We start from the raw sequence: 19914 nt of genomic DNA on the forward strand, positions 1-19914 counted from the left end.
CAGAAGTCGAACTGTTTCTTTTTTTTTAATGAAACGATGGCTCTGCATACAACAAAGCCAAGTAACTAGCTTTGTCACCAAAGCACTTAGTGTGAACTTATTTTTAAAAGTATGGATTGCTTGCTCACATTGTCCTTTAATGAAAAAGTCAGTAGCAGCATCTCACAGCTTTGTGCATAGCACATGGATATAAGGGTTGAACAGCAATGTCTTCTAGAGTGACTGCATAAAACTAGGGGATGCTGAGACCACTCCTTGTTGAGTCTGTCGGCTCTCAGTGCTGTCTTGTTGCTTCTTGATCCTAAGCCTGAGACTCTGATTCAACCTGTTAAGTGAGAATTTAGTTTGGCAACCACTGTCTTCAGTTTTACCTGTCTTGCAGTTGTTTCAGTGCATCTTGTAGTGTTCACTCTGTCCAACTTTTTTCTCCCATTCCTGAAGGCACTGCCGTTGCCACAGCATTTTTGTTTTCTTTTCTAGCTTGGTGACTGGCTCACTGCAGCTATACCATGAGGGTCATGGCTTCCACCTCTGGGAAATGGTTGTGATCCAGAGCTTGTTCACTTCAGATTTGATGATCCACGAAGATTTAGGAAATAATGCTTTTTATAGTACTGCATAATATCTTCTTTTCTGTAGGTAACAATGACAGCTGGACTCCTTTGAGACAGCTCATGGGTCCTGACAAGCCCAGTGTGACAGCTGGGGACAGGTAGCATGCATGCAGGGTCTGGGCATTAGCAAGCTATAGGCTTGGGACTGCTATTGTCGAGGAACTGGTCCAGATTCATTGCTGCCATCTACTGAAACTAGAGCTTTCCACCTCATTGAGCAGACTAGTGGGAAGCATACTTTTGCAGATGAGATCTGAAATGCCACAGTATCGCTAAAAACAGTAATCAAAAATGCTCTTCCCCCCCCCGGAAGACTTCCAAAATGCTTGCTTATTTACTTTGTACTTAAAGTTCAGCTTCCTTTGCAGCTTTAGTGGTCCTAACTAATACTCTTTCTGTAGCTATTCTTTCCTTGCTGATTTTTTTTTTTTTTTTAATATCTCTGATACAGCTCTGCCTGGTATCTCCTGTTTTCTGAGCAATAAAGCAATAACTCATGAATGTGTTTAGCTTTTCTGTGTTGTCTTTAATAAAAAAACCCAGATGCTCTTTCTTTGAGATAATGAAAACTTAATGTGTGTACTTCAGAAAACCCTGATGATTTAATATTTTGGGGGGAAGAGTGTCTTTTATTTTAAATACTCTTTAGTTGCTTGGTGGCTTTGCTTGACAAGATCTTGCTCGCTAAACTTGATTTAAAAAATTGTTTATTACAAAAAAAACCTCAACTATTTTCTAGCACTGCTTAAATGCTTTTGAAATTGCAGGATTCACTACACACTTTTGGTCAGAAGGCAAAACATATTTATTCCTATAACTAATATAGCAAGTACTCATAGAATAAAAATGCACAGTCGAGTTTGATATGCTATGTATAGGACTGACTGGGCAGCAATGAAATATGAGAATTTGTATAGTGGTCTTAATGACCAACTCTTTTTTTTTTTTCTTTTTTTTTTTTTTTTTTCTCTCTAAGGTTTGTATGATTTTACACTTGTTTAAAAAAATCTCTTTTCCCCTTCCCCTCTTAAAGGTAGAGACCTGTGGGTTCTTGTTCTGGGAAGGTATCCAACCCATCATAAGATTGGCATTCCAGAGTTCAAGTATGTTGCTAATATGCATGGGGATGAGGTACGTTTCAACTTTTGCAATGTCATTTATACCAAATATACACTTATCAGAGGTTTCGAGTGAACTTCTCTCAGGCATGTGCTACATATTATTGAGGTATGTCATATCTCAAAGTGGACCTAATATGTGTGTATTTCTTGCGGAATTTCAAGACAAGGTTCCCTTGTTTTGGTGGAAGGGCTTTAGGAGACTTTGCATCATGGTGAAGAATCCTACAATCCTACGCCTAAGACCTCTCTTAAGTAAAGAGCTTTGTCTTCTCCACGTGAATAAACCCAGAGGCTTTAAGTTTATTGGCAATAAGTCAGATACAATAGTTTGCTTGTACATTATTATTGCCTAGGCGTGAAGTATGACTGCTAGAACTCTTCAAATATATCCTAAGATTGAATAATAATTGCTGTGAAGCACCAAATCATTTATTTTAGGAAGAAAATTTCTCTTGGGAACCTTAAGCTAGGAATACCTAGATTCACCTGAGATAACACAGTGAGTACAAAACAAAAAGCAGTTTCAGGATTAACTTGCTCTGGAAAGAATGCCCACTTATTCACGATAAAGGAGAAAATGTGAGCTTTCTTGGTGTAGGACATGAATCTGGAACAGAAAGACTCGAAGTTTCACTCTTCTCTATAACTCTTTCTTGCTTTCCATGTCCCTTATTCTTTAGCTTTACCTGCTTATATTAGTCATGTTCAGGATAAGCTTAAACTACACAATATCTTTCTATGCAGTCTTTAATGTGAGGGGTAAATAATTCAACAGAAATGTAAAAATTTTTCTGCGTATATGCTAGACTGTGAATTCCCAAAACTGAGGAAAAATAGATGTCCTAGGAAATGTATCCTGTGTAAAGTGTAACATATCACAAGATATTGCTATTACCAATGCTGTGTGTGAACACTTGCAAGCCTACAGGCACTTGTGACATTATGTGCCAAGAATTTTCCCCAAGTTAGACTAGTTTCACCTTGTTTGGCAGTGGCCATGCTCAAAGTGCTGCTGGGAGGCTGACTGCTTTGGAATTTAACTCTGTGTGGGAGGAAGCTGATTCATGGTTTCAAATGGGTACGCGTGTTACTGGATGCCCAAGATAAGGTTTGCAACTCCTAAAGCCTGGTGTGTGTCAGCAGGGTAGTCGGAGGTGCCTAAGAACCGAGGCTCCATATGACAGTCCCTGCAGACTGCTGAAGGGAATTGCAAACCTATGGCTACAGGTGACCCAGCTTTGGCACAAAAAGAGATGGAGGGAAGGGTATGAGCTCCTCCAGAATGGCCTGGCTCTCAAATCCGATACTGCTGCCCTGCAGAAGGCCACTCCTCCTGCTGAAACCTCTGCAAACTCCTGCCATTGTCACTGCCCAGCTGGATATGCACAAGGAACTCTGACCATGGAGACATGCGCTGCTTGCGTAGCTGTAGGGTCAGGAATTGCTGGAGGTCAGGCAACCTAGATCACTGCCTAGGATCTATATTTTTATATTGATTTTGTGAGGAAATGAGGCAAGACTTTTTTTTTTTTTTTTTTTTAAGTATCTGTCACTGTGTCTGAGTTTGAGCAGGGCTGATCATTTTGCTACCTAGGTACCATATAGCATTAAGTGCCATGCTGCATTCTAGCTTGTTCGTTAGACCAAGCACGCACCTCGGGGAGATTCAGGAAATAGAGCTGTTCCTGCTGTTCAGGCCCTCATGATGATCTTTGCCTTATGATTATTTTTTTGTGTGTGTATGGATATAATACATGGTTGTTTTTCCTATCCGACCATAAATGTATTTCAGATGGCAGGAAATTAATTCCTCATATAGAGAACTTGAATATTTTTTTCCCATAATCTAAGATTCTGCTGGACTAGTCACTGGGGAAAGATTCAACTACCCCTATAATACATTAAGCAGATAAGTTTTGCACTAACTGTACGACAAGCTTCAACTTGTGTTCCACAGTCTTTCATAACTTAAAATTGCAGGATTATGGCTTCATTGATCTAGCTAGGTCATCTGTGCTTCAGTGATGCTTTCCATAGACGGTACCAAGTGAGAAAAGCTCTGTTCTCAAGTGTTGTTTGGTGGTGCTGCCCTTCTAACCTGCTATGATCACACAAATGACATTTGTTTTTTTGACTCAGCTGGCCAGCGGCTCCTAAAACACAACAGTTGCGGGGGAGCCTGAAATCCATGTGTGCAGGCTGTTCACACATGCTGCTGGAAGAAAACCTAGGTTATTTGGAGAGCTGCCCAACAGGGAAGCTCTAATAAAATAATGTGAGTACACAATACTAGGAAGAGAGTATTTTTTTTCAGAACTGGAAATATTTATTTTTTTAAGTAGGTTAATTTTTCTTAATACTGTAAGACACGATCAGCCAAGGTTTAAATGGCTTTATTGTGTGATCACTGTTGCCAAACAGAGTGAACTTCTGCCCTGGATCCCCAGAGGTGCAACAAAAGACTTCTCCCGTTCTTTGTGTGCCTGCATGAAGTTGGAGACCATTTTTAGCAGTACTTTTTGTTTAACCCAAGCCAGATTGAAACCGATGATTAGAGGTAGTTCAAGTCACTTGCAGCTATGTGAGCCTTTAATCAAAATGGCACTAACAGGTGCACAAAATGCATAAGCCTGTGAAATGTTAATACATTCTGCACGGAGGAAGATGAGGGAGAGGTTGCCTGCTGTTCTGGGGCAGCACTCATTCTGGATTAGGCAACAGGCTCTTTTGTCCCCAAGCTTGTACTTTTACTTGAAAGATCTTCTCCTCCTCAGTGTAACACTCACACGTTCCCCTCTGTGGGGAAGAACTCTCAACATTGACCACAACCAAACCCCCAAACACTCCTAAGTCATACATGGAGCAGAACTGTCACCTGTTGGCCAGCTGTGCCGGTGACTTGAGTCCAGCCTGCACAGCTGAACCACAAGATCTCATTAGAAGGTTGTTCCTAAACCATGTCTATATCACAGCAGGGAAACCCTTTAAGGAGAGGCGTGTCTGAACAAAGTGTAAACTACCTGTGTGTTTCTGCTTGTTCCTTGTAATGTATTAAGTGTATGGCTTCCTTTAACTTTCTGCAGCTATAGTGTAACCGAGCCATCACAAAGTAAACTCTTACCCAGGATGGCAATGCTGACACCAACCCTTTTCTCCTAAATCATCCGCTTCTGAGTGTAATAGTATTTTGCCTCCTACGTTATGTGAAGCTGAGCCTGTACTGGTGCGCCTGAGCCAGCACACATGAAAGGGTGTGTTTTATCTTGCTGGCTTATCTTTTGATTTAAGTTAAAGCAACTAGGCCCTATTTTCCATGTCATCGTAGACATAGTCATAGCCACAGAAGGGTTTCCTGAGATACGATGACTTATTAGGGCTTGTAGGACTGAGGACTGAGGTAGGTTTATTTGTGATCAATATAATTGGGGCTTATAAAAAACAAACAACAAACTAATGAGTGTTGTATAGAATTTCTCACTCATTTTCAAAAAATGAGTGGAAGATGCATTTACACTATAAAAAAGGTGCTTTTTTTTTTTATCAACAGGTTGGGCAAAAGAGTTGTGTCCGCATACTACACAGTCTGCTATAAGGAATTTTCAGCATGTATTCCTATGTCCTTTGTGCTGTGCAATTAGTATGGAAGTGATGTGGTATGGAAACAAGTGTGCGCTCTAGAAAAGAGATTTTTTTTTAAAAAAAAAGAAATATTTCTTGTATAGCACACTATTTTCCACCTGGCTTCAGTGTCAGCTGATGTGATGTACAGAGACTTCAAAATTCAAAACAATCAAATCTATTTGCTAACCGCAGACTTCTAAAAAAAGCTGGATGCTGCTGAGATCTCTTTCAACCCAGGCAGGGCTGCTGCCTTGCCTTTTTCCCTGTCTTTACTGATCCATTTCTCGGCCAGGTGAAGCCTGTGCTGAGAAGCCTGAAGCCTGTGGAATTTGTCCAGGTGGTAACATCTTATGCCAGTTCCTAGTTCAAAAGCAGGCTTGATGTTGCCACTTCCTTCAGTGATAAACCAAGGAACTGCAATTCCCTGTCATCTATGTGGTAGTTCTCGTATTTCTGTAGTGACTGCTGCTGTAGAAATACATGGATATCTGCCAAACTGTATTTGCAGAGTCGCTTTAACACCCGTATATTTTAGTAAAGAAGGACAGATGCAGTGGGGTGTGTCGCAGCCGTGCATAACAATTAGTGCTGTACAAGTGTTAAAAACAAATAATCTTCTAAGTGTGGCATTTAAGTGGTAAACCTGGCTGGATGATCTGTTTCTCTGCTGTAACTCTGCTTCCTTAGGCAAGGGTTGTGCCTGGTATGCTGCGCTAGGTCTGTAGAGCAGTCAGGGCTGGAACAAGGAGACTGGCAAGACTGTTGCTCTGAAACAGGTCCTACCTGATGGTTTGGATCTTTCTTTCAACATAGTTCAACTTAAAAACCAGGCCACGTTTTAAGGAAATAACTTTAATCATAAAAATGGGCAGAGTCTATCCACCCATAGTCCCCTGGTGTTAGGTCTCTCTCACGTGGTAACAAAAATGTTTTAAAAGCAGGGGTGCTGCAGTAAAGTGTTACAGTGCAGGTGCAACTGGAGCTAACCTTCATCTTTTAACTGGCTGCCACTAGGGCTTCTTGGCTCAGCCCTTCAGTAGCTGAGCTGGGTGCTGACCCAGCCGTGCCAGGAGCGATAGTCAGCAAGTTTAAGGGGTATGTCTATGGAAACAGCAGTCACACCCTTTTTCTACAGGGTTGATCTGTGCCCTGACGCATGCTTCTTCCTTCAGGACTTCCCCTGAGGATCACAGAAAGCCTTTCCTGCTGGCTCTCTCCCTTTGGGGCACACGGGGAAACTGACGGTTGAAGGTGCACAGAGAAACTTAATGTCTAACTGCATCCCTAGAGGTGGGAGGAAGGGTTTTTCTTTGCTTTTGTGTCACCCCTCATCTGAGCTACAGCAAAACAATGCACCTGGGCATCGCCCCTGGGATACCGCAGTTAAAACCAAATATTCATCATGCCTTCCCAAAGCCTTAGAGCACATAAAGGCTGTCCCCTGCTCGCTACATCTTCGTATCAGACTAGAGGCATGTTGAGGTGTCTGTCATTGACTTTACTGTCAGCAACCTACCTCCACTGTGTCTAGATCCTTTATTTGAAGCTCTGAAGTAAAAATAAATGCCTCATAACGTCTCTCCGCAGGGACAGCTGACCTCTCTAGCAACAGGGTAAAGCTTGGCTGGGCAGCAGATGCCTTCCAAGGGCTCGATCAAAGCTCTAGCTATACTTTCCCAGAAACTTCCTTTCTCTCCCCTCAAACACCTCCAGATGTGCTTTCTGAAGGAGTGCAGGGTACTCTGGACCAAAACAAACCCACCTCTCTTTGCTCCACCAAAACAGAGCGGCAATCAATGCACTCTTCTGCCACCGAGGAATGATCAAAGTACCAACTCTCTGTGATAGAGATTAGCTGAACTGTTTAATGTACTAAGTACTTGGGTACAACAATAGCTATACAAGGAATCCTGTAAAATAGGGTTAGTTTTTAAAATACCGTATATATAAGTCTGTGTTTAAGTGCAAAGAATGTCATTATGAAAAACTGGTCATCTTCCCTTCTTTATAAACATCGTCCTTTTCCACCACCTTCTCTTATTGTTTCTCTGTATCTTTTTTTCCCCTTCCTGTCCCTGCCTCTACCCTTTGTTTTCTGGATGTCTCCTTGTCAGGCACTGAAGAGCAGTACGGTAGGAGCAGAGGCACTTGCCCAGTTTCTCCAGAGAGCGGTCCAGTCTTGTCTGTAGTTCAGCTGTCTCTGTGGTAGGGCCGTTCTTGCTGCTTCTGAATCTGCTAGCTTTACCTCTCATGCCCAGGGCCATGATTTGGCTGACTCCTCTCCCCTCCTTTCTTCCCCCACCCTGTTCAGTGTGCTTCCCAAGATGTCTATCACCCAGAGCTGGAACTGAGCTGCCTGTACAAGACAGGTTCTGTTGCATCCCTTCTTAAATTTCACAGAGTAGATTTATCAAACCTGCAGAGCAGTCTGTTCTCATGTACTCAGGTGCTGTTTTGAAAGCTACTGGAGATGAGGTGCCTTCCCCCCCCCCCCCCCCCCTTGTCAAGGCCCAGTTGCTGTAGTGGCTAGAAAAAGAACCACGTAGTTACTGGCACAGTACATGCAGTTGCGTAATGCAGCTTCCCCTAGCAGATTGCTGGACGGTGCAGGAGACCAGGAGGAGCTGACAGGCAAGGGTTAGAAAACTTAGGAACAAGTCTGCTGGGGGGCAGGGTGGGAAGAGATCCTTCTTCTTCCTGTACAAACAGCATGGCAGAATTACTTGAGTACCAACTCTGAGACCATGGCTGCCTTCAAGTATGACACTTAAAACGGAGCAGAGTCGTGTTTGGCACTACTTGGTGGCTTTGTTTGTTTCTCCTGCAATAACAGCAATTGCCACTAACTGGCAGGACATGGTTTGCTCTCGACTTGAACACCAGTTAGACCCAGCCCTCCTTGCCCCGTTGTGTACTAACCCAGCTCCCACAGGCAGAGCTCCAGCTGGACGGTGTCCATGTTCCTGTTTACCTTAACACCCAAAGCACGATTTGCCACTTAAAATGCACCAATCTGAAAATTCAACAAGATACTAGTGCAGCAAATAGCTGTGGAGAAACATTCCTTTTCCCCTGCCTGATTTCGCCTACCTTTCACCTTAGCCTGTACCAGGAGTCTGAAAGCAAGGAGCTGTTTATCTGCAACACCAGGTTCATCCAGTAATGCCACTCCATGAGCCTCACTTCAGAAAAAAAAATTTAAAATTCTTTGCAATATTTCCACTTTAGTGGTGCAAGACTCATTCTAAAAGATATGGAGATGCTGTAGCTCTGAATTAGAGCCTGCAGCGATTTACCAGGGTTTGTTCTGGGAGATAAAGTGGAGATAAATTATCTCCAGAGCACATCTAGTTGCAAGTCTTGATTTGTTCCTGTCCCAGCCAGGGCTTAGGAACCCTACAGCACCCTTGAGGCGTGGGTCACAGTGCTGTAGAAAGTGTTCCAGGAAAGTATGGTCCAGTGAATGCTGTACTAGTGCTTTCTGGGGTAGCATAGGATTGTTCTTAACTCACTGGAGCTGGAAGTCGCCACTAGTTTGCCTGAAATCTGAGAGCGTAATCTAAAGGGAGATGTCCTGCAGGCTTTCATGACCTATACAATCTTGCACAAACAAAAGTATGTATTTAAGCTTTCTGTCTGTCACTGCCTTTCCTTGATCCAAAGTCTGCATCCGAACATCCTTCCAGCTCTTTTTCTAAGGATTTACATATAGCTGTTTGGTTTCCTCAGTACCTGTGTTCCTGGCGTTAAAATAAAGCAATGTAACAGCAAATGAGACAGAAGTGTCTGTGGGGCCTCTCTTGATCCTGTATTAAAGTTGACTTCCCATAAAAGGGGATCAACAAGAAAAACCCTGCTCTGTAGCACCCTGCAAATCATGGAAGGTGTCTTCTTCCCCCCTTCTGAGCCACCGCTGCCAAGCCGCGATGCACAGCACTGACGCTTACGCGCAGGGCCCGGGGCCCCTCGGGCGTCAGCGCGGAGCTGACTGTGCCGAGCAGCCGCGGCAGCGCAGCGGGGTGTTCCCAGGCCCGCGTGGTCTCTAGCAGGCGGCCCGTGCCGTTTCAGCGCTTGGTAAGGCTATGCCTTGTCCGTGCAGGATTTAAGCAGTACAGCTGACACAGTCAGGTTCCCATTATAGAAAAAAGCTCTGGCTGATCAGGGTTTAAATCCCTTGTGAAAACCCTCCAGTGACTGTCATTTATTAAATTAAATACATTTAGGGGAGAGCATAAAACAAATCGGTATTGACCAGAATGCTCTTGGGTGCCTTGTACGGCTGTGTAAGCCAGTAAGAAACACCTGTAAGTGCAAGGTGGTGGGTCTTTTTTTTTTTTTTCTTTTTTTCCCTTCTTCCATAGCAGACTTAAAATAAAACCTGTGCTTCTTTATACAGACTGTTGGGAGAGAAATCCTGCTCCATTTGATAGACTTTCTGGTGACCAGCTACAGACGTGACCCAGTTATTACCCAGTTGCTCAATAACACCCGGATTCATATCATGCCAACAATGAATCCTGATGGATTTGAAGCTACAAAAGTGCCTGACTGCTATTACACACGAGGAAGGTACGGGTAGCTTAGGAGGGTGGGAGTAGGTAAGGAAATGGGTGGGGAGCAGTCACTGGAGGTGGCCAAGAGGCTGAATCATCCTTGGTGGAGAGGGCAGCCTAGAGGATTTGCTACGGCTAATTTTGGCCCGTGCTGCTCTGAAGACGGCACTGTTATAGCCCAGAGTTTTTGGAAGACTGAGTCAGACTGGTGTTTATATGTGCTGCGGCTAGAGAACATTGGTCAGAACGGTGTAATGACCTCATCTTTTAGGCAGGAGAGCCAGGTTGGGAACAGAAGCGTAATTACCTAGTTAGACCTTTAGGGTGCTGCAAAAAAAAAAGAAGGAAAACCCCACCCACAGGGATCTGTTTCAATTGAGGAATTTGTAACCCTTCTTAAGGAGAAAAAAGGTGGTGTGTAAGCTTGTTGAATGGACTTCTAGAAATGTACTTAAAGAGAGTGTTGCATGCAGGTTTAGTACGAGGGGGGAGTTAGGCAAGCAGAGCTAGCTACAGTATGTGCTGTGCTAATAGTAGTGCTAGGAAAAAAACTTAGGCAGAAGGAAATGTAACCTGGCATTGCATCCTGTGCTGCTTTTGCGTTCTTTAATGTAACTATTGCAGAGACCAAAAAGGGGAGGAAAAGTTTTAACAAGGTAGAAGAGGGAAGAAGAGGAAAGAGTGAAAGAATGGGCAGAAATGCCAAAGGGACAAAGTTAGAATGTGCAGAAAAAGCATGAGCTAGAAGTTCTCTTGGATCACTGGACATGGCAACGTCGGAAGCAAATGAAAAGGTAGTTTAGGTAGTTTAGTTCTCTAGGTGACTGGTGTAGGCCCTCCTTTTTATTAGGAAAGAAATGTATTCCTCAGCAAACAGATAAGAATTTTATGGAGGGTGGTATTTTTTTATCCCCTTACTGTCAAATAGAGTTTAACTAACTGAGTTTAGAAATTAATACAGGTGATGCTAAATACCCTCTCAACTCCTGTACTGACCTGTCTGAGTGAAAAAGGAAGCAAGCATTTGCACAGGCTGGACCTTCAGGTACAGGGAGAAGAGAATACATCCTGCGTTTGGGTCAGATTTTTTGCTCTGTGCCCAGAGTGACAGCAGAACAAGGGACACAGCCGTCCAGGAGCTACCTTGGTCTTCTGTACAAGTGGGAAAAACACATACAGAAGGACAACATCCTCCTTGTCTGGCTGAGGTTTTTCTCATTCACATATGTGAAGGTTGGATGGGGCTTGGAGCAACCTGGTCTAGTGGGAGGTGTCCCTGCCCATGGCAGGGGGTTGGAACTGGGTGGTCTTTGAGGTCACTTCCAGCCCAAACCGTTCTGTGGCTCTGTGGGTAGGTGTGTGCGTGCTACGTGCATGTTAAATGTTATTCGCTATTTCCACCTGAAATACAATGGAAGAATTGTTTTATTGTGTCCTACGAAAAGTCCAGTGCTGCCAGAAAGCAAACTAAAGTCCACCTTCTCATTGCTTCACAAGCTTTGCAATGGCCATCTTGCCAGTTTCCTGAAGACACCAGCATGCCGCAGAGCTTAAGTATTGGAAGGTGGGCGACGAGGAAGTGTCTATGGGCAAAAGAGAAATGGGAATGTCCTCTCTCTTTCTAAGGTACAATAAGAACGGAGAAGACCTGAACCGAAATTTTCCTGATGCCTTCGAAAAGAACAACGCTAGCATTCAGCCAGAGACTCAAGCAGTAATGAACTGGATAAAAAACGAAACGTTTGTTCTTTCAGCAAACTTGCACGGGGGTGCCCTGGTTGCCAGTTACACCTTTGATAACGGTAACGCAGGTAAGCTAGTGACAAACTCTCTTCCCCACAGCTGGTTTGGTTTAGGAACATGAGCTGTACCAGAGCAGAATTTATCAGGATTTCTGCAAGGTTTTTCCAGCTTTTGATGGGCAGACTCTGGTAAACCCCATCAAAATTCACTGCCTGGTACGTGGCTGTCTGGGAGATGTTTATCCTGTGTGTAAGGCAGCACTGTACGTTTTACCAGGAATGAGTTACATGATGGCTGTCTTTGCAGTTACCGGCTCTTTGAAAGGCTACAGCCGGTCTCCAGATGATGATGTCTTTATTCACCTGGCAAAAACCTATTCTTTCAACCATGCCAGCATGTACAAAGGGATTGGGTGTGACAACAGACAGACCTTTCCAGAAGGCATCACCAACGGGTATTCTTGGTACCAGCTGGAAGGTAAGAGTGTCAGTGACACTTTTTTCAGCTGCTTCAGATACGAAGTTCTCACTTTCTCCTGCCATCTCTGATGATGAAAGGGCTCTAGTTCTGCCCAGAGTAGAGGGTTGATGAGGGCAGTCGCCAACATATTCACGGACCTGGGTGTCAGCAGCTCCCGCTGTCAGCAGCTACACAGGGGAATGAGGCAGCCCCTGCTGCCGGGCTGCTTCTGTGCCCTTTCTTACACCCTGCGTGGCTGTATAGATCATGCACAGGCACTGGTGCGGCACTAAGGTCTTGTCGTAGAATCATGAGGTTGGAATAGACCTCTGAGATCAAGTCCAGCCGTCAACCCAACACCACCATGCCCACTCAACCATGTCCTGAAGAGCCACATTTACATGTTTTTGAACATCTCCAGGGATGGTGACTCCTCCGCTTCCCTGGGCAGCCTGTTCCAATGCTTGACAACCCTTTCGGTGAAGAAATTTTTCCTAATGTCCAATCTAAACCTCCCCTGGTGCAACTTGGGGCCATTTCCTCTTGTCCTATTGCTTATTACTTGGGAGAAGAGACCGACACCCACCTCACTACAATCTCCTTTCAGGTAGTTGTAGGGAGTGATAAGGTCTCCCCTCAGCCTCCTCTTCTCCAGACTAAACAGCCCCAGTTCCCTCTGCCGCAGCCCCTAAGACGTGTTCTCCAGGCCCTTCACCAGCTTCGTGCCCTTCTTCTTGTCCTTGCAGAAAGAAAACCAGGCTTCTGTTCATGTAACATCCTTTAACATTTGATCACTAAAATAAATGGTTTCATTACTGTTCACGTGTAGCCAGACAGAGTGTGGGTCCTGTGTACTGTGGCATTGCGTGTGCTTCCACAGTCTGAATTCAAAGCCTTAAAGGCTCTCAGGGATGGCTTTGGCAGGGGCACGCTCTGTGCCAGCCTGTGCGTTTATCTGCCCCGATTTTGTTGGGAGCGCTTGAATGAATTCAGGTCAAACCCCCCCCTTCCTCAGCCCTAATAGTCATCATTCCTGAAACGCCACTGCACTCTAGAAAACCACGCTTTACATGTAACTAGAGTCATGAAGCTGGTTTTTCCACAGGAGGCAGTAAATACAAGTGTGGCATTGAGGAATAACTTGTCTATCATCTGATTTACTTTTCTTACAGGTGTGATGCAAGTACCAACTTTTTAAGTCTCCTGTTTTTCCTTCTAGCTTGAACTTGGTGCTTCTTTGCAGCTGAACACTGTTTGTTTTATTTCACTTGTAAGGTGGAATGCAAGATTACAACTATGTCTGGGGACAATGTTTTGAAATCACATTGGAGCTGTCATGCTGTAAATACCCTCCAGCGGACCAGCTGGAAAAGTTCTGGAGAGACAACAAAGCTGCTCTGATCGAGTATATGAAACAAGTCCACCTGGGTGGGTACACGCACAGGGAGGGGGGAGCTAAAGCTGAGGCCAGGTCGGGGGGCACAGTGGGAACTCCAGCAGCCCGGGCCTGTGTCGGGCGAGGAGCTGTGGCGTGAGCTCGGGAGCCGTCGCTTCTGAAGAGCACCCGGGGATGGGCCAGGGAGGAGAACGCCTGGCAGGCGGGGGGCGATGGGCACCAGGGCAGTGGTGCAAGGGGCTCAGAATGCGCTGGGGCAGGAGGAGGGGACGGGCCCCTGGGGCCATCTTACCATAGCCCCTTCAGGGAGCACGCGTTCCTGAGCGGCCTTGGGGCAGTCATTTAATGTTTTCAGCACGTGCACAATGTTTCGTGGGGCTCTGCTGCTTGGGTTTTGTATTTTTGTGAGGCTTTACCGGGTGTGATCTTGACTTCACAGCTGGAAGAGATCTGCTGCTTAGTGAACTTTACCGTGAGTTGAAGGGTTTGCAGAAATCTGTTCCTTATCTCGCGTTTTGTTGCCCAGAATGTCTGACTGCTGTTTTATCCAGCGCTGCCTTGAACGTGCTGTGTGAGAATTTAGGGAGACTACTTCATAAGCAGACATTGTTGGTATTCCGCCCTTGGGAAGTACTAGATAAGTGGCTGACTTATTTTAAATTAAAAAAAAAAAAAAAAAAAAAGGAAAAAAAAACCCACAAACCAGTGCCAAAGATTGAAGCCCTTCAGTAAAACACGTACAGTAAGTATGTGTGATGCTCTCAGCAAGTGAGATTTAGCAGCAGAGATGACAGTGCTGCTTTCTAACTTAACGTCGGGGTGAACTATGACCAACAACAAAGGATTTTCTGTTTTAATTCCCTTCGGTAAGACAGAAGTGCCTAGTGATTATTATTACACGTGCTCGCAATCAGCGAAACAGCCTTTGGGTGCATCCAGGAACAAGTGGTCCAGCTTTCTCGGAGGAGGCGGCTCACCGCGGTTACAGGCTCTGATCTTCCTCTCCTCTCCCTTTTTCATAGGTGTCAAGGGTCAGGTTACTGACAAGAATGGGAATCCCATTCCCAACGCCATCGTGGAAGCCAAAGGAAGGCCTCACGTCTGCCCCTACCGAACGAATGAACACGGGGAGTACTTTCTGCTCCTTTTGCCTGGGACGTACGTGATCAACGTAAGTGTGCGGCCTTACCGAACCGCTGCTGCTGACTGCCCTGAGCACAGCGAGCCCGCAGCCGTACGGGCAGATGAGCGGAACCTGCTCAAGTCGTACAGGGGCTGTAAAGACTCTTCAGCAGATTTAAAAGAAAACAGCATCTTATAACATGAGTGAGTCAGTGAAGTTTTTGATACAGCGAGCTCTGGAGTCCCCAGAACACCTAGAGATAAGCGCTCATCTGGCCTGGCCGGTGGAGCCAGCGGGGATGCGCATCCAGACCCCAGTGCCAGCAGCTGGAGGGGTTTGAAGCAAACTGCAGAGCTCTTGGAGGGTGAGGGGGTGGGGGCTGGGATCCGCGTAGCCCCAGGCAGTGACAGCGACAGCACGAGCAGGGACAGGGACCTCCATGGCTCCTCTGCAGCGGCGGGTGGCAGAGAACATCTAGGCAGCGCGGGCTCTGCCTGCTGCCAGCCGGGGTCTCTCGCTTAAGCCTAATTGCAGGATTCCCTCTTGCGCAGCATGCCCTGCCCCCCCATTAGAAATGAACACTCTGTTACTGCTTCTCAGGCTTTGGGGGTTCAGTCTTATTACTTAACATGAAAACTCTTTTCTTATTCCGTGTTCTCAAACGTATGTTTAGAACACTTTTTTTCTACACGTTGAAAGTGTAAAACAAGCACATTAGACAATGATTGTTCCACAGCTGAGCTCAACGTTTCAAACCAAGTAAGAAAGCTTCTGTGTTTCCTCCTAGGCTACTGTACCGGGATTTAAATCAATGCTCAAGACAGTGGAAATACCCGACAACACCGGTAACTTCAGTGCTGTGAAACACGACTTCTCTTTCTCAGGAGTCTCCATCAGATCAAGAGCTGCTTCATGTCCCAAAACTCCCCTCTACCAGGAGCTCGAACAGGCTTCAGCTGCAGTAAAACCAACTCCATGTGTCTTGGGTTTATTGACCGTAATGCTTGTAATGTTCAAGTGAAATGACATGACGGGGCAAGGGAAAATCTTCCTGCACAAACGTGGCTTTTCAGACGAGGAATTGTACATGCAAAAGAATGTATGTTTTTATAAACCAAACGCTCAGATTTACAATCATGTTTATTGTATTTTGTAAAATACTGGCTTGACAATCAACTGTTTTACTTTGATTGTACCGGACTGTCATATTTTTTTCCACGCAAGCATTTTCCTCTAAAGAAATCCTCTACAGCCCACAGAGATAACTGTAGAACTTCGCTGCAGAAAGCACAAATACTCTGTAGCATGTGCCCGAGTTCAAAAAAGTCTAGGCTTGTACTGCGGCCGCGTCACACGAGCTCAGGTTCCTCCTCGCACCAACAGCTGAAGTACCACACGGCTGTAAGCAATTAGCTCCACCCTCACGTCTCTCTCACAATAAAGCCACTGCTGTAAATAAGGGACGGCACTTGTACGGATGCTCTTTCTTACCTGGACAGCTGAGACTGCTCAGGGCTGACACAAGGTAAACACCAGGAGCACAGACACGGTGTGAGAGGGACAAGAAGATGGAAATGAAGCGTCAGTATGTGCCGCAGGGCCACGCTGCGGGAAGCCTGATGATAATCTGAGGGGAACTTGAGTCTCTGGAAACGGTGTTCCCCAGGGACAGAGCTGGCCACAACACTGGGAACAGTCACCGACAGCTTCATACCCTTGCTGTTGGCCGTTTTGTACTGAATGTGGTACAAATAGAACCGCTTACTGATTCGTTTCAGCCATGGCTTTGGAGTGCAAGTGGGTTTCCCAGCCCCATCACTCTGCAGTCTGGACCACACCGTACAGGCGTGCCGCAGGCAGGCAGGCACGCTCCGCGAGGTGCCGGCCTCACCCCATCAGAGGCTGGCTTCCACGCAGTTGAACCCCCATGTGCCCCTACCTGGGCCGGGGGCAGAATAAGCCCTCCCTTTTGGCTGGCCAGCTGCATGTCATCTTCAGGGCCCTCTGGAGCTGTCCAGTAAACACAAAAGCCAGAGTTTATTTTAAAACTCTGTCACCTGCCAGTGATTTTTCCCACCCCTGAGACTTGGTTCTGATTGTGTCACTCACTCACAGCAAGAAGAACTAGAGCTCCCCTGAGCTGAAAATCCCCCAAAAGCTTGATCTCTGTGAGGAGGCAGCAGGCCGAGGGCAGAGCAAGGGCAGAGCCTGTGCCCTGGCTCACAGAATTAAAAATCTGTACGGAGCCCAAGTAGCTGAACTTCTACCATCAAGTCACTGACATGAAAAAAAGAGCACCAAGGGGTTATAGACAAATCTTTATTTAAAGGTTTTAAATGGAACATATTATTTAGTTTCCTCAGAAAAGGAAAAACTGCAAACCAAAAGACAGACACAATACACAGGAACATTGCTCTCGTAAATGGATCTACACTCGGTGCAATTTGAGTCGCTAGCTGTGGTTTAGCGGTTACTGCCCGGGGCAGCACGTGCACGGGGTATCTGGAAGGTGCTGTGCCACGTTCCCGAACACGTGCTCACCCGGGAGGAGTGGCAAAGCGTATCGTCACCTACAACAGCCATCCCCGGGTGCCGACAGCCGGACAACAAAGTGAGACTCTGGTTTTGGAAAAGCAATTTGGTATTTTAGGGACTATGTAATTGTCACATTGACAGCCATTAACTGAGCTCAAACCCAAGAACTGTCCTTTAAAATGGGGCTGTTAAGTTAAAGCAAGATGTACTCAGAAGGCAAGACACTGACACATTTCACGTGTAGAACACACACGCGCGTGCACACACACACACACACCCCCTCTCACTTGGAGGCTTTCAGTGCATCCGTGCTAAATAAAACAAAAGCTCACATTAGTTAAAGGCAACGATTTTTTTATGTTCAGTAAGTGTGACCCATTGTTAAAGCTGCCCTAAGCCCCGGGTTCGGGGGTTTTGTTTTCTGCTTTACATTGCTTGCACAACTGTCAAGGACAAGGAACTCCAGGTAAGACCGTGAGTCAGAGCTGGGGGAGCTGAGCCAGTCAGGCAGGGGATCCCCAGGAACACATACATGCCCGCGGCCAGCAGAGCTGGTGCCCCAGCCCCGGCCGTACCGCGACGCGGGGGGCGTCCGTCCAGGGCAGAGGGCACACGCACTGCATGAAGTACGCGGGTGCCCCCGCAGACCCTCACAGCCTGCGTCCGCCTGCCGGCTCCGTGGGTGGTGCAGAGCAGCCGGGAGAGCTCAGCCCGGTACGAACGCTGCCCCCCACCAGCCCCCGACACCTGTCCAACACCCGGGGCAGCCCCTCAACAGCAAATGTCCCTTTTCAGTCCGAGTGTTGCGCAACAAGATGCCCCACCTTCCTGGGGTAAGGGCTGCCCCGCCATACGTGTGGAGGTTGACAGGATGGATGAGTTAACTCCTTCAAAATTATGAACACCTACACTTACACCCTGACACAACAGCAGCTTTAGATTAAGACAGGGAAGAAAAGTTCTTCACCCCCATCTTAATCCTATTTATTCATTTCAGTTTGTTCACTTTCATTACGCTTCTAGTAATTTTCTAAATCTCCCTTTTATAAGAAGACAATTTTCTGAAACAATTATTCTTGTTGACACTTTCTGTACAAACGAGGAATGCTTTTTTCCCTTGTATTAGTTTTTAAGGGGAAAAATCTGCCTGAAGCCATGCACGTGGCGTCATACTCACACGTGTATGAGAGACTGTGACATTTAAACCGATGTCCAGCGAACAGAACTCTGTGATAAAAACTGTGCCGCGCTCTCAGAACAACTGTAACCCTCCTCATCAACTGACATTCCGTAGCTCTTTTACCCTGACTAAACCCACCTGCCAACGGACACGGCAGCCTCAGTCCCCCACGCAGGACGGCACGGCTCGCGCTGCTCCTTGGGTGCTCCCCAGGAACACTAAAACACCAGCCGGGGGGCGGGGGGGGGGGGGGGGCTGCTCTGCAAAAAGCAGCATCTTTGCAGCGCGAACATTTAATATAATCAGCAACCGAGCTACTTCTGTTTCAGCTGCGCAAGCTTTTTTGAAGGACAAAAGCAACAGACTTCACAACTAGTAAATCTTAAGCGAGACTCGCCATTACAGGTTTGCACATACTTTAACATTCAAGGCTTCCAGCCTTTTTGAGAAACGTCAGGCACCGAAACGAAGCAATTTTGCCATCTACCTCGAGTACTTCACTTCACACCCCGCTTCCTGGGGTCAAGAGTTGAATTCCAATACTAATAAACAGCTATACAGTGAAAAAGTTGTATTTAATCAAAAAGTGGGTTGATGGTACCTTATAAAAAAGAATAAATAGGAGTTCTTGTAGCTTTTGTACATCACTATTGTGTGCCTGAAGTGCACGAAAGAGCAGACCAAGACAATTCCTGAACACTGTGCACTGTCACTGTGTCAGCCCCTGGCCGCCCCTGCAGCTGCCTCCCTCACGCGTTCCAAGGCAAAAGGCACTGCCACCCCTTGCAAGTTGACCTTGAAACCCCTCACCCCATCTTCCAGACCGTCACCTCCCCGTTACCAGCACCACGAAGCAGGCAGGCAGCTCCCTGCCTGTGCTCGGAGACGCAAACACATTCCAAAGGAAAACAAACACCCCCCAAACATTTTCACTCCACTAAGGCTGCACCAGGCTCCATCTCTAATAAATGTTGTTCAGGTTCAATTGCTGTTTTAAAGGAAGGAAAAGAGAAAATGAAGCCATAAAAACTCCTCTGCCCCTCTTAATCTGGATATAATCTGAATATTTCTCTTTATTTTAATGCTACAATTTCTTAAATATATTTCTGTGACTGTGATTTACTAAGTATGTGTATCTACGTATCTATACACGTACCAATAGACTAATTCAATAAATTAAAGCTCAAAACACTCACTGCAAGCACAAGAATATTTACAAACTGCAATAAATTAAAGATTAAAATGTGAGCGATATTAAATAAGGATCTCAAAAGACCTCACCAACTCCTTAACAACTGTTAACTCCTGTGCTAAAACTTTACAAACTTTTGTGCCGCTCCCCAAGGCCAGAGACGTGCCTGCAGGCCGGGAAGAGCAGGGCGATGAGCGCCGGGCTGGTCACCAGCCACCCTCAGGGACGGGCGCCGGGGGATTCACTACGCGGTACGCTCTCAGTTTAGCTTTTGCCAAAACAGGAACATCACTGAGAGGTGAAATGGTTTGTGAAGAAAAATCCCGAAGCCAAGTGACTGTGAGAAGCGAGGGTCACCTCTCTGACCACAGGTGCCT

The 19914-nt window shown here is 46.1% G+C and overlaps 1 protein-coding gene across 1 annotated transcript in view; it reads left to right on the forward strand.

Moving 5' to 3' along the window:
- The window catches only part of CPM (carboxypeptidase M), a 34518-nt gene extending 18825 nt beyond the window's left edge, over positions 1 to 15693 (forward strand). Inside the window, exons 4-10 of the mRNA XM_086471915.1 lie at positions 1648 to 1745; positions 9753 to 9925; positions 11536 to 11720; positions 11959 to 12129; positions 13387 to 13539; positions 14530 to 14678; positions 15418 to 15693. Of these exons, the coding sequence (XP_086328041.1) occupies positions 1648 to 1745; positions 9753 to 9925; positions 11536 to 11720; positions 11959 to 12129; positions 13387 to 13539; positions 14530 to 14678; positions 15418 to 15651 (1163 nt within the window). The 3' untranslated portion in view covers positions 15652 to 15693. The remainder of the gene's footprint in view (positions 1 to 1647; positions 1746 to 9752; positions 9926 to 11535; positions 11721 to 11958; positions 12130 to 13386; positions 13540 to 14529; positions 14679 to 15417) is intronic.
- The last annotated feature ends 4221 nt before the right edge of the window (positions 15694 to 19914 follow it).

Source organism: Leptosomus discolor, chromosome 1 (genome assembly GCF_034619465.1).
Source record: "Leptosomus discolor isolate bLepDis1 chromosome 1, bLepDis1.hap2, whole genome shotgun sequence".
NCBI lineage: Eukaryota > Metazoa > Chordata > Aves > Leptosomiformes > Leptosomidae > Leptosomus > Leptosomus discolor.